General features: G+C 34.9%; 3 protein-coding genes across 3 annotated transcripts; 1 reads left to right on the top strand and 2 right to left on the bottom strand.

Moving 5' to 3' along the window:
• Positions 1-659: 659 nt before the first annotated feature.
• On the bottom strand, positions 660-6,681 carry LOC110632987 (ubiquitin-conjugating enzyme E2 32). Its single transcript, XM_021781406.2, has 5 exons — positions 6,320-6,681; positions 5,350-5,481; positions 5,176-5,260; positions 4,547-4,710; positions 660-1,383 (listed from the first exon to the last, which is right to left on the bottom strand). Exons 1-5 carry the CDS (start codon positions 6,428-6,430, stop codon positions 961-963), a joined length of 915 nt encoding a protein of 304 aa, XP_021637098.1. The 5' UTR covers positions 6,431-6,681; the 3' UTR covers positions 660-960.
• A 1,977-nt stretch (positions 6,682-8,658) lies between these two features.
• LOC110632945 (DELLA protein RGL1) lies at positions 8,659-10,847 on the top strand. Its single transcript, XM_058137013.1, has one exon. The coding sequence runs from the start codon at positions 8,774-8,776 to the stop codon at positions 10,532-10,534; it is 1,761 nt and encodes a 586-aa protein (XP_057992996.1). The 5' UTR covers positions 8,659-8,773; the 3' UTR covers positions 10,535-10,847.
• A 466-nt stretch (positions 10,848-11,313) lies between these two features.
• LOC110633004 (pectinesterase inhibitor-like) lies at positions 11,314-12,420 on the bottom strand. The gene has a single exon (XM_021781430.2). The coding sequence runs from the start codon at positions 12,270-12,272 to the stop codon at positions 11,523-11,525; it is 750 nt and encodes a 249-aa protein (XP_021637122.2). The 5' UTR covers positions 12,273-12,420; the 3' UTR covers positions 11,314-11,522.
• Positions 12,421-13,111: the final 691 nt, after the last annotated feature.

Genomic DNA, 13,111 nt, shown 5'->3' on the forward strand with positions numbered 1-13,111 from the left:
CCCTTCGAGCCACTAATAAGGCATTTGTCATTTCTGACAAGTGAGTATGATTCCCCAGAAGCAAAATTCTGGAGCAACTGTTCTGCTTGGGCAAAACATGGGTAGAAATTATACCATGGAATAAATGTGTGTATAATATTAATTGAATTGACTTTTCCTATATATCATCACAGATGTACACATAATTTCTCTAATTAAAATCAATAGAGATCAATAATTTCATAGGAAAGGCATGGTCCTAAGATTTTGAATCAAGGACGTCTTGCACAACTGTTTTACCACCCCGGTTAACAAATTCAACTTTTGAGGGGAAAAAAAAAATTCAACTTAGGAAATGTTTTTCAGAAAATGAATTTAAACTTTTATCTTAATATTTTAAAATTATTATAGTTCAAATATATTAAATTAAAATTTAAATATTTTTAAAATTATACTTTTATCAAGGTATCGCCTTGGGAGAACCGTGTCTTTATGCAACCAAGTGGCTTTCTCAGCTGTGTAGTGTAATCACATTGTTTTTCCATTATTCAGCTCATTGCGACTCCTTTACATTCCATCCCTCGGGAGTTAAAGGCTCTTATTCCAAAACGTTAGCATGTTATTCTCATGTGAGTTGTCTCCTAACGTGCCTACGAGCGCTAATTCTTGTGCAAACTGGGTAGCAAACACTGTAGATTTCCCACACCATCCAACTATTCAAACCCAACAGAATGTCTAGGGATTACATCAGATAGCGACGTAAGAACACTTCCATACATGTTTCCAAATGCAAACAAGTCGCTCATCTACATCGTTAATTACAATAATCGAGCACGTTATAATATATAATTACAAATTATACCAATATATATGAAAACCTTGGTAGAACGTTTCCCTCTTCTTGTTTTGTTCTCCATTTTTTTTTCCTCCCTATAAATATAACTTAAAACACAATCCCAATCTAGATGAATATCTCTGCATTTATGATCCATCCATGAACAAAGCACCATGTCCACTGGATTTCAAGAACTTCTTCAGCAAAAGAACCACAATTGCAATGGTGAGTCCAACAGCAGCCCATGTGAACAAGCGATCATCAGCTGGTTTTTGAACCCTTGTCCCTGGCTCATGCAGCAGCTGATTAGCAGGAATCTCTCTTGATACGCTCACTCCTGTAGTGCCAGGATTCACATTGACAGGAGCCTCAGGCACTTCTTCAGTAATCGTATCACCTACTGCCAGATTTTCATCATCTACTGGATTTGGAAGATGTGCAGCTATGGCTCCATCTTCTTGCAAACTTGACTGGGCTTCACCCTCCCTATTGGTAGGTTGTTCTTCAGAATCCGGAGAGGGGTTTAGTTGAGGAACTGGTGGTGCCTTGCTTAGCATATACTGATGAATCTGACAAATTAATAGGTTTGTCAATGCAAATGAAACAGATGTACTGATGAATCTGTGACATTAATATGTATGTCAATATGAATCTGTGACATTAATAGGATTGTCAATACAAATATAACAGATGTACAAATTCACAATGTAGAACAAATAGTGAAACAGAACACAAGATAGACATAGAAAACAATAGAAGATATCATAGAAGGAGACCAATTAGGGAGGCACAGGATAGGAGGAGAATCAGGGTTGGTACTTGGAATGTTGGATCACTTAGAGCTTGTGGATACCTTGGAAAGGAGAAGGAGAAGGGTGAATATTGCTTGCATTCAGGAGACTAAATAGGTAAGAGAGAAAAGCAAGAAAGTAGGAAATTCAGGGTACAAACTGTGGTTTAACGGAAAGAAGAGAACCAAGAACGGAATGAGCATAATCATAGACAGGACATTGAAAGACGCTATAATAGCTGTGAAAAGAGTAGGAGATAGAATTATACTAGTAAAGCTAGTACTAAAAAGAGAAACAATAAATGTAGTTAGCGCTTATGCCCCACAAATAGGATTAGATAGTGAGAGTAAACAAAGGTTTTTGAAAGATATGGATGATTTAATGCAAAGCATACCGAATGAAGAAAATGTTTCCATTGGTGGAGATTTGAATGGACATGTAAGAAGTGATAGGCAAAGTTATGAGAATGTCCATGGAGGTTTTGGTTTGGCAGTCGAAATGAGGAGGAAAAAAACATCATGTATTTTGCTATGGCATATGACATAATATTAGCAAATACCTACTTTATAAAAAGATAGTCACATTTAGTGACTTTCAAAAGTGGGCAACATAGAAACCAAATTGACTTCCTCTTAACCAGGAAGACAAATAGAGCTCTATGCAATGATTGCAAGGTCATTCCAAGAGAAGTTTTAACAAGTCAACATCGATTAGTGGTCTTGGATATCAAGTTTAGGAACAATTCAAGTTTAGGAACAATTCAAGTAAGGTATGAAAAAATAGTGTAACTAGAACAAAGTAGTGGGAGTTCAACGGAGTAAAGCAAGTGAAGTTCAAAAATGAGTTTCTCGAGTCCGAAGCATGAAAGCTAGATATGGAGGTCAATGATATGTGGATACAGATGGCATCAAAGATTAGAGAAGTAGCTAGAAAAGTACTTGGAGAGTCTAAAGGACATGGACCACTCTCAAAAAGAGATGGTGATGGAATGAAGAAGTACAAAAGGCAGTGAAGAGAAAAAGGAAATAGTATAAGAAATTACCTAAATGTAATAATAATGAGGCATATGAACAGTACAAGATAGCAAAGAAAGAGGCAAAAAAGGCAGTTAGTCAAGAAAGAGCACAGGCCTTTGAAAAATTATATGAGAAACTTGAAACTAAAGAAGGAGAGAAAGATATTTATATATTAGCAAGGAGGAGAGAAAGAAAATGTCAAGATCTCAATCAAGTTAGGTGCATTAAGGATAAAAAAGCAAAAGTGTTGGTGAAAGATGAGGACATTAAAGAAAGATGGAGAAATTATTTTAATGATCTCTTTAATAATAGTCAAAATGGCAATAGCGTGAATATAGACTATAGAACAATAGAAAAGAATGTGAATTATACTAGAAGGATTAGATCTTTAAAAGTAAAGGAAGCACTTAAGAGAATGAAAGTGGGTAAAGCCTGTGGACCCGATGGAATACCAATTGAAGTGTGGAAGTGTTTGGGAGATATGGGAGTGGCATGGTTAATTAAATTAATTAATAAGATTCTAAACTCAAAGAAAATGCCTGATGAATGGAAGAGGAGTATTTTAGTACCTATTAAAATAAGGAAGACATACAAAGTTGCTCAAACTATAAGGGAATTAAACTCATGAGCCATACTATGAAGTTGTGGGAGAAAGTTGTGGAGCATCGACTATGTCATGATACTTCTATCTCTCTCAATCAATTTGGTTTCATGCCCGGTCGTTCAACTATGGAAGCGATCTTTTTCTTTAGAAGCTTGATGGAGAAATATAGAGATGTGAAAAAAGATCTACACATAATTTTTATTGATTTGGAGAATGCTTATGACAGTGTTCCAAGAGATGTCTTATGAAATGTGTTAGAACAAAAGAGAAAATCTATTAGGTACATACAAGTGTTGAAAGATATGTATGAAGGAGCAACTACTATTATGCGTACAGTGGGATGGGACACAAGAAATTTTCCCATCTCAATTGGATTACACTAAGGATCAGCTATAAGCCCTTACCTTTTTACATTATTTTTAGATGAATTGACGAAACATATACAAGAGAGCATTCCTTGGTGCATGATGTTTGCGAATGATATTGTCCTAATAGATGAGACGCAAGAATGAGTCAATAGAAAGCTAGAGATTTGGAGAAGTACTCTAGAGTCAAAGGACTTTAAGTTAAGTAGAACGAAGACAGAATACATGCATTGCAAGTTCAGTGAAGGCCAAACTGATGATGAAGGCCAAACTGATGATAGGGAAGGAGTTAGTTTAGATGGAGTGGTACTGTCCCAAAGTAATCATTTTAAATATCTCGGCTCAGTCCTTCAAATAGATGGGGGATGTAAGGAGGATGTTAGTCATAGGATTAAAGCCGGATGGTTGAAGTGAAGACGTGCCACAGAAGTTTTATGTGATCGCAAGATTCTCAATAAGTTGAAAGGAAAATTTTACCGTACAGCCATACGACCGACCATGTTATATGGTAGTGAGTGTTGGGCACTGAAGGAGTCGTATGCATCTAAGATAAGAGTTGCAGATATGAGAATGTTAAAGTAGATGAGTGGCCATACTAGACTAGATAAAGTCCGTAATGAGAATATTAGAGAAAAGTTAGGAGTGTTGCCAATTGAGGATAAATTAAGAGAAGGGAGATTGAGGTGGTTTGATCATGTGAAGTATAGATATACGAAAGCTCCAGTTAGACAAGTAGAGCACATTAGGTTAGAAGATAGAAAGAAAAAAAAAAAAGGGTAGACCTAAATTGACTTGGAGGAAAATAGTAGAACATGGCCCAGAAACATTACACATTTCTGAGGATTTAACCCAAAATCGTTTAGAGTGGAGAAAGTGAATCCATATAGCCGACCCTAAATTTTTGGGATAAAAATTTAGTTGAGTTGAGTTGAGAATGGAGGGAGTTAATAATATACCTCATCAATGAGTTTTTGACGCTCAGGAGTTCCAAATCTAGGGGCAGCTTCACGAGATTTGATGGCCAGAGCACGCCTCTCTTCCTTCTTGTAGTCTAGTGAGCCCAGTGCACCATTTGGATTGGTAGGCATGAATGCAATAAGAGCTACCAGAGCTGTTCGTACTGCCAACAAGAATGAGTGAAACTATGCAACATTAGCCATATGCTTACAGAATCAACATAGTGCTAGCATGAAAAATCCAAACTTCATTTACCATTACCAGACAGATAAGGAAGTGCAAATAATTAAATTTAAAAGTGAAGAATGAGAATAAAATTTGGCATCATGAAACATATTCATTCCAATACAATTGTATATCTGAATTTTTAAAAGTCTACCCCAACAGTAATGCAGAAGGAAGACAGGAAGAAATTAGGTACTTTTTTAGTAAATTTGGCAAATAACACATTTGTCCTAACTGCCAACTTACTTTTCCAATTTGGTCATTTCCACTGCACTTGAAACTTAACAGTTAATCTCCAATAAGCTAATATCAAATGACAGTGGGAGAAGCATAATGATATAGACAATTTGAACCACACCCTTCCTCTGAATACCAGCAATGCTTCTAATGAGAATAAACTTACCACTCCATGATGGCTGCCAATGCTCAGGATGGTGATTTGATATGCTTAGGCATATTTTTGTCTGTGTTTCAAATCGGCCATTCGGCTGGAAAAAAGGGCAGAAACCCTTGTTAGCGTATTGCAATTCTGAAGAATAAAAGGAATCTTAGTAAAAGTAAGATACTAAGATCTTACTGTCAACAACATAAATGAAGGAGGTTTGAATGGATATTCTGCAGGCAATTGAATTCGTCCATGATAAATGCCACCCTCAAATTCAGAATCACAGGGGCCCCTGAGGGCAAATTGCCATTCAAATATGTTCTCCTGGAAATAATTATCGGATGATTACATCTTCTAAGATATAGCAAGCAAGAAGAGTAGGTGTTGAAACTCAAAATGACAGCAAAAAACATGAATGGAAATGGGATTTCAAATGTAAACATCGTTCAACTAGAAACCTAAGAAAAATAAACAGGAATCAGCTAAAACGGAAACAAGAGAGATCAACTAAAACACTGACATTATATATATTTTTCACTTAACTTCTACATAAAAACTTTTGGAGACTTCCACTCATCATAACAACAAATTATACACCAACCTGATTTTAAATCAATTTCATTCCATCCCAAGAAAAAAGATGATTTTACATTGCGTTAAGACATTCAAAGGAAAATCACCATCGATTATAGATCACTAATTCCTGAACTAGAAGAGCAAAAGTTTTCATTGATTCTGAACCATTAATGCTTGAAAAGCCGAGATAACAATATCAACATAAAACATCTTTCAAAGATCTGCAGCTAGAGATATTAAACTATTAACCCTCATCCTCCAGCTTTTAAATACGCGGGGTCCAAATTTATAGTTTTCATAGTTCCGCACTCAGAATTCAAAAGTTCAAGTCAATAGCACTAACAGAATTGGACCAAATTTTTTGTCCAAACTTTCGGTTTTCAACAAATTTTATAATTTGTACACCAAAAACATCCAAATCTCCCAAAGAAACAACGAAACAATAAGATCAGCGGCTTAATTCGGAAAAAAAAAAAGTTGAGAAATCCGCAAAAGCAAAGTTAAATCCAAAAGGGGGATTTTTTTTTAAAATAATTTTTTAGTATTAACGAGAGAGAGAGAGAGCTTAGGAATTGAAGAAGCGAACCTCAAGAGGCAGGCTCATGAAATCATCAGAAGGATTAGATTGCATCTCTTTGACCTCCTGCAAAATCCTCTTCACCGCCGGATTCTTCAAATTATACTTGTCCTCGGCCATTATAACCTGATCTGGTCGGCGATCCAACGACTACCGTCCGTTTAGCTGACCAACCGCGTAAGTAGAACCGTATTTAGGGCTGGTGTAGATAAACAAATCCCGGTGAGAGATTATAATTTTATTTAACGGAAGATATTGTTGATTCAATAGGAGCTGGAGACGACGACTTTACCCGTCGAAATGACGCGTAAGTCGATGCATCGTTGGCTACGTGGCTCGTGGCTATTGGATACTTTGCCGTACCAGTCCTAGTGCTAGTGGAAGACTTCGTTGAGGTGAATCTCCTTTTCTTATTGTTTGTTGAAGTTGTGAAACTAAATTAAAATTGAAATTAAAATCATAATCATGATTAATTTTAAACTCCAATTATAATTACTTGGAGAATTCTATTATAATAAAATTGTTTTACTGTTCACTTCAAAAAATATTTTAATAAAAAAATTATTATAATTAATAAATTTTAATTTAATAATATTAAAGTTATTTTTAACTGTGAAGTTGCCGATTCCAATCCCACATCCAAAACTAATCGGAAATTTTGAGTCTCAGAGCCACTCTGCAGTCCGCCGCCTAGAATCGGATGGCGATCTCCAATTCTAACATGCCACACCACCACGAACATGACAATTTATATCTTTTTCCAGGTTGAAATATTTCAGGAGCCAGAGTTCAGTTTTTTTTAGGTGACAAAATGAACTTGAAAGTAATTTGCTTAAAACTTTACAGTGATCACATGCAATCACCAAAATCAACAAAGTAGATAAGCCGGCATAAAATTAGAGAAACGTTCACTTTTTCTTGGCTTCAGCCTTTAGATGTGCGTATATTAGGTTAAAATTTTCATCCAATTGCTAGACTGGGTGAAACACAATTGACGTTTGTCTCTATTATTTTCATCTCCTGCTCCATTATTATATCTCACCTTGCAGCCAAAACTGAAGATGTTGAAACCCTGTTTCATTGTATGATCAACACCATTGCGAGATTTTTTCCAAAAGACAAACAGCTTTAGCCAAGGGATATTGGACACAAATTTGTGAGCTGCCCGTCTTAGACCTTCTAGAACAGATAGGTACAGGGCCGACAGGCCTACATTATTAAACACCTATCTGTTGCTTTCAATTTACTGTTTATGCCAATTACACTATGTTTGACATGGAAAAGGAAAATAAAAAAGAGAAAAAAAATAAAAATTAAGAGGTAGGGAATGAAAATAAAATTTATTTTTTTTTTATTTAGATTAAAAGAGAAAAATATTAGAGAAAAAATTGTTTTATGAATAATAAAATTATAATTTTACTCTTAAATTAAAAAAAATATTAAATTTAAGAATATTTTTTAATTTTTAAATATTTTTCTCTTACTTTCTCTTTATTTTAGAAAGAAAAAAAAATATTTTTATTTTTCCTCCAATATTTTCTCTCTTTCTTTATTTTCTATTCAATTCAAATAAAAAAATAAAAAATAAATTTATTTTCTCCTCACATTTTTTTTTTCCCTCTTACTTTCCTTCCTCCCCAAACATAATCTTAAACGCAAACGCTGCGTTTCGTGGATAATAATTTATAAATAAAAATAATTTTATTGAGCTGTCCGTCTTAGACCTTCTACAACAGATAGGTACAGGGCCGACAGGCCTACATTATTAAATACCTATCTGTTGTCTTCAATTTACTGTTTATGCCAATTAAACGCAAACGCTGCGTTTCGTGGATAATAATTTATAAATAAAAATAATTTTATTAAAATTATTTTCTATAACTTTTAATCAAATTATATTTATTATTTAATTATAATATTAAATTAAATATATTTATATTATATGTATATAAATATTTTTATATTTTAATAATATTATTAATATTTTAAAATACTCTCTTTTAAAAAAAATAAAAATTGTTTAATTTCCTTTTTGATATTTTTTTTTAATTTTTTAGCCCTAAAATAATAAAAAAAATTGTAAAAAATTTGCAGATAAATATTTTTTACAAAATAAATGGAACATAATTTAGAAATTATCTCATTGCATGATCTTTGTTTATATCAATTACCAACTTTGTTTTCTAGTTCTTGTACCAGTCTCCTTGGTTAGACCTTTCAGGAATTTTTGGTTGAAAAAATCCTTGGTGCATGCTGTCAGCATGATTTTGTCCTTCGAACGCATTGTTATCATTTTCATTGTAGTTTTTATCTAAATGGCATTCCAACTACTGATATTGCTTGCACAGTTTAGCCGCCTTGGTTACATCACTAAAATATCTTCTTGACTAGCTCATTTACATCTTTAACTTTTGAACAGAGAGCCTGGTAAAACCCAAACTGTGAGCTAGTTTCTGATTTGAGATGGCAAAAACCAGTTTTTCTTTTTGGGAGTACAATTTTTGTGGAAGTTGGGATGAGTTGAGTTCCACAAGTAAAAGTTCCGAGAGTGTTGATGGAGTAAACATGGGGAAAATTGATAAAGTTTATGGAACTGAGAACTGGGGAGATGCTGGAGGCATTGATTATGGATTCTATCAGACAGACTCAATGGAGGAAGGGCTGCTTTTCTGCGAGTATCATCAACAACAGAAGCCAGAGTCATATTTGGATTATGAACTCTTTGATGATCGAAGGTTTGAAATCATTTCTCCAACACTTCAAACAAGTTTGGAGGAAATAGCAAAGTTAGATGAAATCTCAAGTGGAATTCAAGTTATTTCAGAATCAAAGAAGAAAAATCAACAGGATTTTTCGTTTGCCTCATTAGAGTTGCTAAAGAAATATGATCATGGACGGTTAAATGGTGGGAGAATAGTCCAGCCAAGCAGTGATGCACCATATACGAATTTGGCCGGCCAAGAATTGTCAACGGAAGAAATCATCAGAATAGCTGGAGCAAGGTTCATCCAATCCAATTGCCAAGTGGTTGATATTGCCTCTATGCTTAACAACCCTTTTGGTCTTTCTTTCTCTAACCTTTCTGATGAGGAGGCCAAAAATGTCGAGCTTGTTGAATTGCTTCTAGCATCAGCTGAGAAAGTTGGTCAACAACAATTTGAACGTGCAAGGAGATTGCTCAATTATTGTGATATCTTGTCTTCCAGTTCCGGAAACCCAGTTCAACGAGTGGTTTACTATTTTTCTGAAGCTCTTCGGGAGAGGATTGATCTAGGAACTGGAAGAATCTCATCAGGCTTCGGGAAGCAGTCTTCTGTTCTTAATCAGGAAATGACAATTCTAAATCCAGCCACCTTAGCGTGCCATGAGAGAATACCTTTCTTCCAGGTTGCACGCTTCACTGGAATCCAAGCAATTATAGATAATGTAGCTGGGGCAAAGAGGATTCACGTAATTGATCTTCAAATCAGGAGTGGAGCACAATGGGCAGTCCTAATGCAAGCTTTAGTGTCTCGACATGATTGCCTTCTTGAGCTTCTAAAGATAAGTGCCATTGGAACTACTTCAAAACAGTTGATTGAGGACACAGGTAAGAGGTTAGCTAGTTTTGCCGAGTCCATGAGCATACCTTTCTCTTTCGAGGTGGTCATGGTACCAGACATGCTGGATCTCAAAAAAGAGCTCTTTGAGCTAGACGCTGAGGAAGCAATAGCTATCTACTCTGAGTATTCGTTAATGAACCTTATTTTTGTGCCAAATCGTCTGGAGTCTGTAATGAGGGTCCTCAGAAACATCAATCCACGTATAATGGTGGTCATGGAAGTTGAGGCAAACAACAATTCGCCTTCTTTTGTGAACCGTTTCATTGAAGTCCTCTTTTTCCACGGTGCATATTTTGACTGCATTGATGCTTGTATGGAGCGGGATGATCCAACTAGGTTGATTACAGAATTGATGTTTCATCAAGGAATAAGAAATATTGTGGCTAAAGAGGGAGAGGAAAGGAGGATACGACATGTGAAGATTGATGTTTGGAGGTCATTCTTCGCCCGTTTTGGAATCATAGAGACAGAACTTAGCACTTCATCCTTGTACCAAGCAAGCCTGGTTCTTAAGAAATTTGATAGTGGGAGTTCTTGTACACTTGATACAAATGAGAAAAGCCTGCTTATAGGATGGAAGGGTACTCCAATTAATTCTCTTTCTGCTTGGAAATTCACTTGAAAAGTAGAAAAAATCGTATGTATTTATCTTATACTCTAGTCTCCTCTGCAACTCCTGCATTCATTGATTGGTCAAGTTGTTTGTAGGTGCTGATTTTGATAGAAGACAACTTTTGAAGGTGTATGTGATGATGATGAAAAATGCCTGTGATGGTTGTTTTGAGAATGAATCTGAATCACAATTCTATTATGTTTAAATAGAAATAAAATGCAGAGTATGATTAGAGAAGAAAATGTTGCATCAGCCATTAACCTGGAAGATATTGGTCCTCTTAGTGTTAGGAAAAACCTTTTAACAATCATTTCTATTTCCAGTACATATTCTTGATTTTCATATCTTTATTTATGTCCAAACTTAAGCATCTTCAAGACTGAACTTACTCAAATGAACATTTAACTTTTCTGTGGGTAATTCTTTTGGTTTTCTGGTACTTTCTCATTTCTCCTGCTCCAAGTGTCAGGTTTGTTTACGAGATCTCTCTCACTTCATTATAACTTCAAAAAAAAAAAAAAGAAAGCAAAAATCTACTTTATTTTTTTGTTAAAAGATAAATAGAATTAGTTCTTCTACATACAAAAATACAATTAATCTTACAATTCTCAAATTTCTCCCCTTTTTTTTTGGGTTGATCTACCAATAAATTTATGGTTTCTTTTCCATAACCTTAATCTACGACTAAACGTATTTATGTATTTTGAAATTACTGGCAAAAGAACTGCTTGGGTAAACAAGAAAAAGATTCCCCTATAAGAATCCAAAAAAAAAAAATGATTTCCATTTCATATAAAACTGAAGGCCAATAAATTTGATAGGGAATTTAATCATATACATATAAGAAATGATCCCAACATTAAACAATCGAAAAGTATAATAAAACATTAGCAGATTTTTTTTTTTCTTTTCTTCCCTTAATAACAAAAAATTTGCAGACTGACGAACTAAATAGTACTAACATAGAATGTGCTGAGAATAATAAAAGAAATCTAAATCATTTTAATAAAGAAGCAATGACAAGGCAATTGCTATTCATTTTGGTAAGTTTATCTCCGTAGTTAGCCATTGGATTAGGTCCACTAAACTCATCGTTGCATGTCCCATACTCCGTTATTGCAGCACTAAGCATGGTATTAATTGTTCCAATATCATTCTCTGGGATCGCATCCTGTGCACTCTGTAAATCATCCAAAGCATCCTCATAATTTTGCTTACAATCACTAAGGGTAGAGGCCGTTTCATCAGGAGTGTTAGATGCAGTAGCCAATTTTTCAGCAGCGGAAATGGCCAACTTTGTTTGTTGAACTGTAGCATTTATTGCCATTTGAAGCACAGAAACGGTATCAGTCTTGCCATTGAAGTAAGGGGTGATTGAAGAGAGGCAAAGAGAAGCATAATCAGTTTGGTCACATATTTTCTTGAGGTTAGGATTGTTGGTTTTGGATTTTGAAGATGCAGGTACAAAATTAGATTTCAACAACCGAGCCTGATGATTGCTACTCCGGAATTCCTTTAGCATTCTTGTCAATAAACGACGCATGGAAAATGTCGTTTTTGATGGAATTTCTGCAGAGGGAATAGGTGCTGAGATATGGCTTATTGGAAGTTCATTCTCAAATGGGTGCGTTCGAGGGGAGGGCAATGGGGCTGAGCTATGAAGCTGTGATAGCGTGCCCTGTGCAAAGCTCAACAGCATGAAGGATGAGAAGATAAACAGCTTATTTAGATTAGTATTATTATCCATATTTGCCTGGTTTATTGAGAAGCAGAAGGAGAAAAATAATTAATAACAGAGTTATCATCCATAAGAAATAAGCTAACAACGTTGGCCTAATTTTTCCTCTGACTGAGAAAGATACCCAGAAAATAGGATTATCGTGAGTAAATATAGCCTTTTGTTTGTTTTGCTTTCCATGATAGGAACTAAACAACACCCATTTTATATTTTTGTTGCTGTTTTGACATCGTTTTGCGGAGTTCTAGAATGTAGGTGGATACACAAATTGCATCATCCCATTCTCATAGGCTTCCAATTTCAAATCACCAACCAAGCAATACTGTAATTAGTCTAAGTTTACATATTAAATACAACATTTAAATCTAATAGTAGTCAATGCCATATATGACACCCCTTACCCGACTACAGTGTAGCCGAGCAAGTTATGCCACTCAGTGTGCCGGAGCACTCTATTTTATCTTAATTCATTTTTATCATAGTTTTGAAAATAACTTGTGAAATATAATTCATTTATTGAAATTGTAATTTATTTGAGGTTCCGAAAATTTTATAGAAAATCCGGCGGAGTACCGGCTAAAAATGGAGAAAGCAGTTATTCGGAACCTGTGAAAAACACTTCCTATGATCATATTCAATCATCTCATCACTCTCAAACTTCAATATCAAAATCTCAATATTTTTCACCATTCATTTCTCAATCATTCATCTCATGTGATAATCATGTACAAGTCACAGTTATGTATTCACTTTTCCTTTCACAAACACAATTTTCTAAACAATTCCTCTTTATTTGTCATTCAATCATTTCACATCATCATTAGACTCAAATCATAAATAAATTCTCA

The sequence above is a fragment of the Hevea brasiliensis genome, chromosome 15 (genome assembly GCF_030052815.1).
Source record: "Hevea brasiliensis isolate MT/VB/25A 57/8 chromosome 15, ASM3005281v1, whole genome shotgun sequence".
In the NCBI taxonomy this organism is placed as follows: Eukaryota; Viridiplantae; Streptophyta; class Magnoliopsida; order Malpighiales; family Euphorbiaceae; genus Hevea; species Hevea brasiliensis.

Bases quoted from the DNA above. Each gene is read 5' to 3' on its own strand.
- LOC110632987 (XM_021781406.2), bottom strand. From the start codon at position 6,430: ATGGCCGAGGACAAGTATAATTTGAAGAATCCGGCGGTGAAGAGGATT. The intron at 5,482-6,319 runs GTTCGCTTCTTC...AATTATTTCCAG, and splicing joins TCATGAGCCTGCCTCTTGAG to GAGAACATATTTGAATGGCA. The intron at 4,711-5,175 runs GTAAGTTTATTC...TCTTGTTGGCAG, and splicing joins TTGGCAGCCATCATGGAGTG to TACGAACAGCTCTGGTAGCT.
- LOC110632945 (XM_058137013.1), top strand. From the start codon at position 8,774: ATGGCAAAAACCAGTTTTTCTTTTTGGGAGTACAATTTTTGTGGAAGT.
- LOC110633004 (XM_021781430.2), bottom strand. From the start codon at position 12,272: ATGGATAATAATACTAATCTAAATAAGCTGTTTATCTTCTCATCCTTC.